The sequence below is a fragment of the Hirundo rustica genome, chromosome 4 (genome assembly GCF_015227805.2).
Source record: "Hirundo rustica isolate bHirRus1 chromosome 4, bHirRus1.pri.v3, whole genome shotgun sequence".
Taxonomy (NCBI): domain Eukaryota; kingdom Metazoa; phylum Chordata; class Aves; order Passeriformes; family Hirundinidae; genus Hirundo; species Hirundo rustica.
Window position 1 is genome coordinate 6,093,956 of NC_053453.1, and position 13,041 is coordinate 6,106,996.

Consider the following 13,041-nt stretch of genomic DNA (forward strand, 5'->3'; position numbering starts at 1 on the left):
TAAATCCTCCTGGAGTAAGAGATGTGGTTCTGTGGAGTAGAGATGGTCCTGTAGAAAGTTCAGTGGTGAGGAGATGGGTCCTGTCTTCCTCTGGGAATTCAGTGGAAAAACCGGATCCCTTGTGTCCTTCAGTCCCAGTTTTTATCTAGCTGGGAACAGCTGGCTCCTCCCCACTGTGTGGAACATCTCCCAATGGGATGATGGAATGTGTCATGTCATTGGTGGGCCCTAATGGCCCATTATCAGAAGATGTTCCCCTGGAGGATGGAGGGGTGGTGAAAGAGATAAGAAACACTGCCCCACCTAGGTTTAATGGCTGGGCCATTATCAGAAGGCATCCTCCTCCCTCCCCCCTGGAGTAAGAAGGATAAAACATCTCCCAAAAACCAGCTTTCAACAGATGAAATAGAATACACATTTTTAGGTTACATATCCCAATACACTTCTGTAAGAGCAATTCTGGCCCTGTGAGTGTTCCCAGCTCCAGTGCCTCTCCTGTAGCTACTCCTCATGTCCTTTCTGAGCTTGTTGGAGCATCCTCATCCTTAAGGCACCACCTCCAGCACATAGAAAAACCCCTGGACACTGCAGAGGCATCCTGGAGATTAAGATGTAATAAAGAACTGCTTCTGTCAGTCCTGGCAAGGCTGTCTGTGCTGCCACCTACGGCAGCTGCAGTGTCCAGGGAAGGACAGGCTCAGGAAGGTTCATTTTGTGCATTTGCTGTGGTTTTAGCCGTGCAGTACTACAAAATCTTTGCTGAGCATGTGTGCATTGCAAACCCAAAACATTTCAAAGTCTTCCTGCTGATTTTTCTCGGGGCAAGGGGTGCACACAGGGGACTTCTGTCAAATTTTGTCATGATTCCAAAGTGGGAGTTTGCCAAAGAAAATGCCACTTCACTGATTATATTTTAACACTGCAAAACAATTATTTACCACCTAAAACTTGCTCTGAAAAATAGCTCTGTGTTTATGGAAAATTTCAGTAAAAAGAAAAATTACTATCCATAGGCAGATAACCAGAGGGGGAGATGCCATTGCATGCAATCAGCATTAACCAAAACAGCCAGCAATTTCTGGAACACTCTCACCAGGAGAAACCATCAAGCACCTCAGGAATGGTGTGATGCCACCAAACCCAACTAATGGAAAACCAACCAAGTCATAGACTCATTGAATCATTTATGTTGGAAAAGACCCTTAGGAATATTTAGTTCAACAGTTAAATCAGCCCTGCCTTGCTCACCACTGAACTGTGTCCCCAGGTACCACATCTGCACGTCTTATAAATACCCTAAATACCCTCAGTGATAGTGACTCTTCCACTTCCATGGGCAGCCTTTATGGGGCACGACAGTCATTGTGGTGAAGAAAATTTTCCTTATATCCAAGCCAAACTCCCCTGGCACAGCTTGAGGCTGTTTCCTCCTTGTTACCTGCAAGAAGAGCCTTGACAGCCTCCTTTCTGGATATTGTAAGGATCTATAAGTTGTCCCCTGAGCCACCTCTTGAGCCCCTCAGTTCCCTCAGCTGCTCCTCATTAAACTTGTGCTCCAGACCCTTTCCCAGCTCCATTCCTTTCTCTGGACACACTCCAGCACCTCAAGGTCTTTCTGAGACTGAGAGGCCCAAAACTGAACCCAGGGTTCAAGGTGTGGCCTCACCAGTGGCCAGTACAGGGGCAAAATCCCTGCCCTGATCCTGCTGGCCACCCTATTGCTGGTACAAGTCAGGTGCCATTGGCTCTTTGCCCACCTGGGCACTCTCTGGCTCATGTTCAGTTGCTGTTGACCAGCACCCTCAGGTCCTTTTCCAGAGGAAAGCCTTCCAGCTGCTCTTCCCCCAGCCTGTGGCGCTGCTTGGGGTTGCTGTGATTGCAGTGCAGCCTTTCCCCTTATTGAATCTCTTGGAACTGGCCTCAGCCCATCGAGCCAGTCTGTCTGGCTCCTACTGCAGGGATACCCTCCAGCAAATTCAACACTCTCAACTCTCACCCAGCTTGGTGTCATCTGTGCCAAATCCTGATCCCCCAGAAGATGACTCCTCACAAAGACAGCGTTGCTCCTGCCCCACTAAATCCCTGTTGTGCCTGCCTTCCCAGACATCCCTGTTGGGATGGCTTGGCCTGGGTTCCTGCACAGCCAGAGAGCCCTCCCAGCAGTGCCACATGTGCTGGGACGTGCTGTCCTGCTCGCTGTGTTTGTTTTAGGGGATTAGGAACGTGCCTGAACCCAAGCACATGCTGGAAACGACGTTTCACATGCAAAGCAGGCTGGTTTGGAGGGAAATAGGTGCATTTCTGTGATTAAATGAAAATAATTGGGGTTAAATAGGGAGGAAAATGAAATTTTCTTGCAATTACTTGGATTTGTTCTAAGAAAGAATGACATATGTTTTCAGTTTTATCTGCTTTCTACGGTTTGGCCTCTATGTTTTTTCTCCTACTTTCAAAAATTAATTTGGGCTCCTTTGCCTCATTAATGGGAGATTACCTGACTTGGTGAGAGGTTTTGTATATTAGAAATGGGCTTTACTGATACAACTCTGAAACACTGATGTGCTCTTTGGTTCCAAACCCTCCTTCTGACAAAACCCAAACAGAATAACATGGCTATTTCCCTAAATTATTATTCAAACATAAGGAAGTAATTTTTTTCTCAATGGTTTTGGTGTTAAGGAGCAAAGAAAGCTGCTAAGGGTGTCTGCTTCCCATAAATCCTCCCTCACTTTGTGGTTCTTCCCCAGTTATTCATGTAGGGTTTTTTAATCAGGATGATATTGGGAGTTATGAGAATAGTTTATTTGATGCACTTTGTTCTATAAACACTCACTTTCAAAAAAACCCAGAAAAGTTTTAAAGTCTAAAAACTCAAGGTGTTTTTGGGTGCCGATCACCATCTGAATGAGCCACTTACTCTCTAGTGACAAACAAGTCCTGCAAAAGTTGGGACTGAAATAGTACAAAAGGGATGCGTTAATGGTTAAAAAAGGACAATCCATGAGAGAGCAATTTCCCTCTCCTCTCCTCTCCTCTCCTCTCCTCTCCTCTCCTCTCCTCTCCTCTCCTCTCCTCTCCTCTCCTCTCCTCTCCTCTCCTCTCCTCTCCTCTCCTCTCCTCTCCTCTCCTCTCCTCTCCTCTCCTTCCTCTCCTCTCCTCTCCTCTCCTCTCCTCTCCTCTCCTCTCCTCTCCTCTCCTCTCCTCTCCTCTCCTCTCCTCTCCTCTCCTCTCCTCTCCTCCTTCTTACAATTGCTCTGTCCTCTTACTATTAATTTTGCTCTTTCACTTCTTCTTGTCATCCTCTGTATCCATCAGGAAGAAATTTATTTGTCCACAAAAACATCCCCACAGTGAACAAAGATGCCAAAAATCCCATCCTTGTCTCCAGTTGTGTCCAGCTGCTCTGGAAACCCCTCGCATTGGTCCTGCAGATGTTCTGGCAGCCTTCAAGCTCCTGATATGTTTTGCAAAAGCAGATGTTACTAATTTGTAAAGCATCTTTGAACTTCTCAAGGGGGGCTGACACATTTGGTGCTGCTTCTAACCAAATGGGGAAGTTTTTTTTGTCTTTCTTTTTTCTAACCAGGATGTTTTTTGGGTTTCTACATGATCTCTTGCCAACCCATCCAGCTATGCCAACTTCCACTTCATCTCTGCATCTCAGTCCTTCCCTCATAGCTTCTCAAGAGGAACATACCCAATCATGCCTTTCCCATTACTCTTGGAAATGGCATGAAATTTCGCCCTTTTTGCAGATCTCCAGATCCCTGAAATTGCTACAGAGAGGGTCTAAAAATTATAGCATGTGTCAGGCAGGCCCTGTGTGACATGTACCAGCCTGGCCAGACATAACCCAAATTCCTCATTCCACTTGTGTTTCCTGCATGTGCGGCTTTCCTCTCTGGATAGCGTCACCAGCAGGGACAGGCAATCAATGCTGGCACTTTAATGGCATTTTTATTTAGGTTTGACATCCCCTGTTACTTGTCGAGAGGGTTAACTTGTGACCTGATCTGACTGCCAGTCCTTATCTCTGGAAATGATCCAAACCCAAGCAGGAATGAAAGGGAAAAAACTCACAAGGAAACAACTTTTTTTGTGTTTTGTACCCAGTTTTGGGTTGCATTTGGACTTGGCATTTGGAGAGGGTTTTTTTTTTGTTTTCTTTGCAGGATAAACAAAATTCTCACAAAACTTACAAGGAGAACAAAATTTTTTTTTTTTTTTTTTTTTTTTTTTTTTTTTGAGGAAGACAAAGGGGGAAACAGGAAAAAAAAATCCACTTTTTTTTCATCAAGCAACAAAAATATCAGCCAGAAGAAAAAGATATTCAACACTGTGTTTGGAAAATCTGTAAGAATAGCAAAGGTCTAACTATTAGTTATACTTTCTCAGCTTTATACAAACACTTATAAAACATGAATGAATACCAGAGGGACTATTTTTCTTAACAAAAAATTAAAACACAAGCTTTTAATACCTATCCCAGGAAAACAAGTTCATTTATTTTTACAGTAGTTTAGAAACCAGAAAATAAAACAATAAAAAGTAGTTACTTTTCTGTGGATTTAAATTTTGGAGTTAAAATCTCTTGATGGCTTCTAGGGAAGCCTGAATTCTGTAGCAATTCTCAGGAAACAGCATTGCTGACTCCAGCAGAAAACAATTCAAGTTGTGGTGATGTGGGAGGAGGAGCCTTTGAAACAAGTGGAGCTTGTGGAGGAGTCAGAATCTTAAGAAATGCCAATTTTATTTCAAGAAGGGAAAAAAAGTATTTCCAAAAAGAGCAAAATTGGAAGGTAATGAAAGTCAGTTTTTATGTTCTGCTTGGACTGGAGCTCACATTTGAAAGCTGATATGGGCTTTTCCAATTGCAGGAATAGTTTCAAGCACTGACATTATCAGCCACAGATACTGATGCCTAAACCCACACTGCTTGAGCAGAAGTCAGTTTGTAAATAAATGCCTAATAAAGGATATGATGGACTTTTTTTTGCGAGATAACCAAGAAACAGGTTTTACTTCATATTTTAAGAAATTAGACTATATCAAATGTGTAATAAAAATATTTTCTATAGGATTTTAAAATATATACATATATAAACTACCTAAATCTTTAATGCCCTGTTGATATTGGTGTGGTCTCTACAGGTTTTAAGTGTAACTAAGTGAGGCTGCCCAGCAACCTCCATTATACCTCAAACAGTGACTACAAAACTTGAAGCTTTGTCCACACTCTAACTTAAACCTGGTCGAGAATGAGATCTGAAATTGCCTGCTGGGCCTCATCCAACACCCACTCATAAGCTAAGTCCACTCCTGACTGCAGAATTAGGACTTAGACACAGTCCCAAAATGATGTGGTTTCCAACCCAGTTGGCTGACCAATGATAAAGGCACCTGAGGGAGTTACTGAGAGCCTTGAGGCACTTCTTGGAAAAATAAAAGTTGTTATATATTTGATTTAGAATATTTAGGGATATATAGGAAAAGTCTTAAGACAATTTGGGCACATCGATATTTTGTGCTGAAGAGAGGAACAAACTGCCTGAGCCTTGGACATAAGACATAGCCTATGCCCAGGCACTGGATGTAGACTTCAGTCAAGCTCAAGCAAGGCTGAGAGCCTGGGGGAGGTAAGGGAGCAAAGGGCATTCATACCTTCATCCTTCCCACCACATCCATCTCTAGATCCCAAGCTGTGCCTGCCCAGCCCATGAGGAGGAGGTAAACTGGCAGGAAGAGCTCCTGTGTCAAGTGCCTGCAATGGCCCAGACGACTGGGCTGGCACTTCCATCAAGGGCAGCCTGGAGGTGGTGGAGGTGGGTGAGGGAGGAGAAGCACGGATGACTGGCCCTGTGTCCACTGAGAGCAGCAAGGACATGGCTTTGGGCTGTGCCAAATCCAGCTGGCATTCCTGTTATACTGGCACTGTGTGTAAAGCAAGTTCAGATACATTTTCCATGCAAGGTTTGAAGCACGGTGTAGACCAGGTATGAGGGCCAGACTGACTTAATGCAGACAAAATTCACCACTAACCATTGGCCTGAGCAATTACCCTTGCATTATACTTTAAGGTAGGTACCGTGGGAGTTCTCCTGCTTCAAAGAGTTAATATAGGGGATTTGACCCGCTGCAGAGGAAAGTTTCTCACTGAGCTTTCTGTTCAGCAGCTCCATGTGCCTGGAGTTTTTCCTGGCTTGCCGGAGAGACCTCTTGACTTTCTTCACTCGATCTCGCAGCTGCTTGTTGCGCTTCTCCAGCGTTGCCACTTTCTGCTGCAGCTTCTTCACTCTGTCCTCCTCCTCAAACAGGGCCTTCTGCACCGAGGAGCACATGAGCTGTGGGGACAGCAGCAGGTGAGCTTCACATGAAAAGTTACAGCAAGGGTTAATTCAGGCATTGCACAAAACAACTCACAGCTTTTCAAAAGCAGAATGCTTTACTGGGGGTACTTTTACTTTGTTTTTATATCTTTTTAAGTGAAATCCTCTCTTTCACTTATGGATTTAGTTAGGACCCAGAATTGTAGATCTTAATGATACAAGTGATTCAAAATTACTTTTCTGAGCTGTTTTGTCAGACCTGTCCAGTGCACTGAGGCTACATTGAGTTTCTGGAGAAAGGCTGCCTTAATTCTGGTATTAAACTGGAGTTCAGGTCATGGGGTGTCACTTTTGGAAAACTCTAGTTTTGATTCAGCTTAGCAGCCCTTCAGAAACCCCAGACTCTGACGAGAGCCTTCCCTTTGCTCTTTATATCAACATGTGAAATAAGAACAGCCCCTGCCAAACATAGAACTGGTTATTTTGCCTTTTCAAGAACAGAGGTGTCTTAAACACCTCATTATATTGTCTTGTTTAGGACAAAACCCTAGAGGGTAAGATCTCAGCAGTCTCTAGGAGCATCCACCATCCCACAACTTTAACAGAAGTTATTATTTAGGGGGTCACTGCCTAAAAACTGCCCCTCCCATTCTACCCTATACAACTTACTGCAATATTGTCCCCAGAAGGGACGTCAAGTTCTTGATGTTCACTCATGCCAGTGGCTCTTAGGAAATAAAAGAGAGGCAGTTTCAAAGGTGCTGCCCCCCTGGGAATCACTAGAAGAACAGCACACGGGTCATTTTCAAATCCATTGGGTTGGGTGATGGTACCATTGCAAAATGTTTGTTGGACAAGTGTTCATCTTCTACTACCTCATCCTAGGATGACCCAAAAGATCTCTCTGATCTCAAGGGTATGTTTATGGTCTCACTTGTTTCCTGTTTGTAGGTGCAGCAACATGACAGGATGACAAACACCAGCTACCAGGGCTGCTGAGTAGTTTGAGTGTGAAGGAGTTCAGTTCCCAAAGCACAGCCTCACTCGGGATGGCATTCAGCTGCCTTCTCTAAAGCAGCTAAAAGTGAGACTCAGGTCTGGGCTCCTCTCTTTGCATTTCCCCTGTAATATTTACTGGGAGAGACACCCTTCCAGGGGCTGATTTGCACCTCCTAGGACAGAGGGAGGAATCACCCTCTGAACACAACCCTCTCCTTTTGCTGACCACAAAGACACCAGGTTCCATTTTTTTCTGCCTGGAACACATTTTCTAGGCAGAAAAAGAAGAGGTACCTGGAGCTCAAGGACAACTCCACCAAAAAGTTTCTGACTTAGAAGATCCACATCAAAATCAACTTCTTCTCAGGTTCCTCCTGCCTTTTTTTTTTTTTTTTTTTTTTTTTTTCTTTTCTTTTCTTTTTTTTTCCTTCAAAAACATCCTGAGATGCGTGTGGGACTTTCATCTTGCTGCTGCACTGTGATGACAGGCAGTGTATTCTGCTGGATTTATCTACTAAATGCGTCTAGAAATTTTTCTGTGTGTGTCAAGCACTCCTGGAGTCTGGACGGGCTTTCTCTGGCAGAACATTTGGAACAGAAGGGGAATCTAAATAAACAAGTAAATCCTGACTGTGATGATGAAGGATTACATGTTTCTTTCCATCTTACTTTGTAGTATTTTCAACAACTGAAAGTTGGGGAGGCAGCCTGCCTCGATGAATAACATTTCCTTTGCTTTGGAAACCCCCAGCAGTGGGAAACCATGGCCAGTCAACACAAACACAGCAACTGCTTCCACTCCCTTGGAAGCTCTTGTTCCTTGTGCAAAAGCACTGCAGGGTTTTGCTATGTGGCAAATTCTTGCCCCAACTGTTCTCTCACTAGGGCTCTTTCATAAATGCATGTGAGCGAGATGGGGAGCTCACAGATATCACAGATAGAGGGCCAGAAATTCTGTTGAAAAGGAGTGAGTTTGGGTTTGATCACAGTTCATTCCAAGTGCTCTTTGAAAACAGCCAGCACATCTTGGCTTTTGTTTTTGCCAAACCCTTGCAAAACCTCAAGCAGAACACTCCTTGAATTTAAATCCCCATAAAGGAGGACACTGAGTTAGGGAAATATGTTTGTTGGGAAGACATGAGGTGGAAACTCTACTTCATGAGGGATTTCCTGCATTTTCCATGCATGCATTTTCCAGTGGTAGGCATGGCCTATGCCAGAGTCCAGTGCAGAAGAACAAACACTTCATGTGTTTGGGAGGTTCTGTGAACCCATTTCATCTGTTTGGGCTGGCTGATGGGGCAATAGCAGACATCAGGGATAGTGTTAACCTCATCCCAGAGACACCCAAACATTTTGAGCTTGGTCCTTTGTCAGCAGAGGTAGACCTGCTCTACAGATCCACTCAGGAACTTCTCAAACACCATCAAAAAGCTAACCAGCTAATTTGCTTATATTGTTTTTCTACAGTCCTCACTCTCCAGTCTGAAACACACAGTTTAGTGCTTAAATTATCTGAAGATATCCAGAGACATCACGGGAACAGCACAGTTCTAAAAACTGAGGTACTATCTGACATGCACATCTTTGTTTGCCAACTGGGTAGGTGATAGGAAGAGCCCAGCTTGATAACTGGATGCCTGCCTGCAGCTGTAAGACAACCAGCTGCAAAATAAACACTTTGTTCCTTCTACACGGGGAAAAAATAACAAGGTGGAGTCCTCTCATCCTCACTTGCTGGTTACAAACTGCATTTTTCACAGGAGTCTGCAGTGGGGATTATGGTGATGAGGATGTTTAAGTGTGGCTGCTGTCCTGCCCTTGCTGTCACTGCTGGGGCTGTGATTCACCTGGCTGCAGTCAAGTTATCCTTAAACTGGTGCTGAGACCTGTGTAACTGCGACAGCCGTGAGCTCAGCACAGCCTGCATAACCAACCCAGCTGCTGAACAAGCTATTGAGAAGTTAACCACTCCAAGTTGCTACTTGGATGCTTGGAAATGAAGAGAAGGACTAGGAAAACTTAGGCATAACTTATAGGTAGTTTTCCAAATTCCCTTCAAAATTTGAATTCCCGAATGACCCATAATTCAGAAGAGTTGTTTGGTCTGAAGATCTGTCTGCATGTCTGCTTGTTCCTCAGTTTTGTTAGGAAGGCATTCTCAGCAGTGGTACACTCAAGTTCAGAGCAGTACCAGGAGATGTACCATGTGCCACCATGAGAAAGGTGGCACAAGAACCATACAGATCCTGAGTATTTACCCCAGACAGCCTACAGCTGGGAAACTGCATATTAAGTATATTTGAGTATTTGTCTGAGAGACTGTAACACAAATATACCCAGTTTAAAGTTTCACCATATCTAGGAGATTTACAAAATCTGCCAAAGAAATCAGCGCTGTAATAAATAGGATCATAGAATCATTGAGGTTGGAAGAGACATCCAAGATCAACCAGTCCAATCATTAACCTAACAAACTGATTTTGGGGCATCACATTATAGGCATGCAAACCCCTTACCAAACACCCTGAACTATCTATAGATAGAGATATCTATAGATAGAGATAGAGATAGAGATGAGAGGTAGAGATAGAGATAGAGATGAGATAGAGATAGAGATAGAGATAGAGATAGAGATAGAGATAGAGATAGAGATAGAGATAGAGATAGAGATACACTTTTCTTATTGACAGACATGCACCTGCCCTTTACAAGCTTGATTTGAGAGGCACAGTGGATAATGATGCCATGGATAAGGGTGTGATGGTAGTGTTCATCCACCATAAAATGTCCATAAGTGGTTGAAGTTAGTGTTACAGAACTCAAGTCACTCAAAACCCAGCAGGGGCACCCAAGTCTTGCCCTTCACCTACCCAAGGGAGAGAGGTTGAGCCCCAGCTATCCCCTCATGCACGCTCCTTATGGCAACACTGCTAAAAAACACTGCAGTCCCACTACCTAAAATCTTTCCTGTGGTAGTGAGTGTGTTGCATGGAAAGAAAGACAAGGAATCAAAGAGGTCTGGCAGAGGGGAGTATTGGGTTTGGGATGGAGTAACTTCCAGTTACTGGGATTTTTCAGCCAAGACTAACACTCATGCTAAAGTGTGGAAAAGTCCCTGTCAGTGCTGTTAAAGCATTGTGTTGGGTGAAGTGATGGAGGCATGGCAGTGCTGATTTAAACCACCTTTGCTTGCTGCAAGAACAGCACTTTCAGAGGTACAGAACTGGGGTCACAAGGACATATCCAGCACCACTGGCATTAATGGAGATGAGCTGGGATTTCATCCTAGGACCTCATATGAAAGAGGCTTAGGACCTCAATGGAGAAAGAAATTCTTGTGGCTATTGTTACCTCACTGAATGCTGGATCAGCATTTGCCACAGGAAATGTAATGTTTGTAGCACAACTCTCCAGTTAATTCAAAATACTAGCAATGGGGATTTCTTTGGGGTATGAAGCACTGCCTACAGGAAGCTTCTGCCAGGCTACACCCACCCCAAGGTGTCCCAGCACTGTTTTTCTTCCTCATTTCACTCCTCACTAAGAGCAGATTTTCTCTTTAGGCTCCTAAGATTCAGCTAGTCAAGGGAAGTGATCTTTCCCAACAGTCATCAGAAAGGAATGGGCACTTCCTAGAGGAGATATCTTGCCTACCTTAGACACTTTCCTTCAGTGGATCACCTTTGGAGACTCCTGCCTCGATAACTATCTCAGACTGGGATGGATCTCACAGTGAGTCCCATCAAATGGCATCTGAATGGCACTGACTTCCCAGGGCAGGCTGCAAGGGCAGGATACAGATAATTTTCCAGGAGTTTGGAGACACTTGCCCTGGGAACAGACAAAAATCCATGTCCATGGACACTTGGGGGAGTTTAAAAAGAGCTTTTTTCTGAGCTGCATCAGACCAGTGCTTGGTGTGAAGGTACCTGAACTGCTGGTAGCTCTCTCATCTGCAGGGCTGTTGCTGGCATCCATTTCAAAACCCCACACTTCCCCTTCAAAGTCACAGCCCTTACAGCCCTGCTCCGGCTGGGGATGGTTTTACAGGATGCAGGGTCATTACGGGGAACTTGAGAACTGGTGAAAAGAGCCTCAGCCATGGAGGTACCTGAAGGGAGGTCCCTGGCCCCAAAACCACACCTAGAGCTTGTCCTGAGGCATTGCTTTCCCCTGGCCCTTGGAGCTCTGAAGCCTGAGATGCTGCTGATAGAATGGAAACAAAGATAATAAGTGACAGTCACATCAAGTCACCTCTGCCAGGATTGGAAATGGGGATGGGAATATGTCCTCACAGTCACTGCTGGCGCCCAGGAAGGGATCAACACCTTATTCCCTATACTTGTAAAGGAAAAAAGTCAATGGTTTAGTGAGTATAGAAACCACACGAATCAAGAAGACAAGAAAGGGGGGGAAAAAAGCTGTAGGGTATGAGCCAGACTGCCTACCACAGGCACCTCACTCGTGCCAAGTGAGCAGATAAGTCAGTCCTGACAGTAAATCCCTACATTCCCTGCCCAGGCAGTGGGAGACAGAAGGTCTCCGGGAAGAGAAAAATAAATCAAAGGGTACAACCTCACTCTGGGGCATCTCCAAGTTCCTTTCCTCTGCTCACTGACCACGCAGCCAGCCAGGGAGGCACACAGGAGCGGGCGCTGGGGCCGAGGGACGCCGCTCCTGCCCAGTTTCCTCCGAGCGATTCGCCCCGGATGCCACAGGAATGCGGTGGTGAACCGGGAGGGGAGCTGCGGGGAAGTCCCGGACTAAGCTGTTTAGCAGGAGCAGTCCTGCTCCTCCACTGGGCTCGGTGCTCAGCCCCCTGCCCCATCCCTTGTGCCTGCTGCGCTTCCCGGAGCTCCCCGGCCTCAGCGCCGCTGCCAGCAACGGGCACCTGCCGGGATGGGTCAGGCTGGGGAAGCAGAGGGTCTTGGAGCCCTCACAGGGGTTTATCAGCCCCTGTGCAACTCTGCCAGCCTCTTTGCTGAGACTCACACCACCCTCCTCAGACTCTCTCCACCAAAACTTCTCATGGTGGCCCGTGGAATAAGGAGCCTTAGGGTGGCACATCCCTCCGGAGCGTACAACAGCAGAGCCAGCAGCCAGGACACCACTGCTGGCTCTCCAGCCCTGTCACAGGGGATGGACAGAGCTTACTGCCAGGACAGCGAGCTCACAGGCTCTGCAGCACGGCTGTTTGCAGGCAGAAACACAACCCAAGCAGATGCAGCCCTAGTTCCCTTATAAGCACCATGCACGGCTGGTGGATATTCCCGATACACCTCTGTCTGTTCCTGGTCAGGAGCACACAGTGCAGGTCTGGATTGAGCTGCTCAGTTATAGGTAAATGATCCTGGATGTTAGAATGCACTACCCAGCTGAGCTGAAAGGAAAATGTTTTGAGGAAGCACACACAAAATGTTTTCTCCACAATGTTTTAACAAGCAAATGTGTGTTTAAGTCTACCCTACAAGACAGGCTTCTTCAGAGATTTCTGCATTTTGCTCTGCCTGGATGTTGAAAACGTCCGAATTACAGTCACTTCTTCTTTTTCTTTTTTTTTGTCTCAGAACTGATTGTAGTTTCAGAAGGGCTTCAAAAGTCTATGTGAGAGGCTTTTTCCCCCAATAATTTGTACAGAACCTTTCCATTACCACAGCTACTAAAGTTACCAAAACTTGCTATTCACTTTAATTTTCAACTCAGCTTTTTCCCA

General features: G+C 45.3%; 1 protein-coding gene across 1 annotated transcript in view; it reads right to left on the reverse strand.

Moving 5' to 3' along the window:
* Positions 1 to 4,253: 4,253 nt before the first annotated feature.
* Positions 4,254 to 13,041, reverse strand: part of CCDC3 (coiled-coil domain containing 3) — a 34,868-nt gene continuing 26,080 nt past the window's right edge. The window contains exon 3 of the mRNA XM_040063501.1: positions 4,254 to 6,341. Within this exon, the coding sequence (XP_039919435.1) occupies positions 6,066 to 6,341 (276 nt within the window). The 3' untranslated portion in view covers positions 4,254 to 6,065. The remainder of the gene's footprint in view (positions 6,342 to 13,041) is intronic.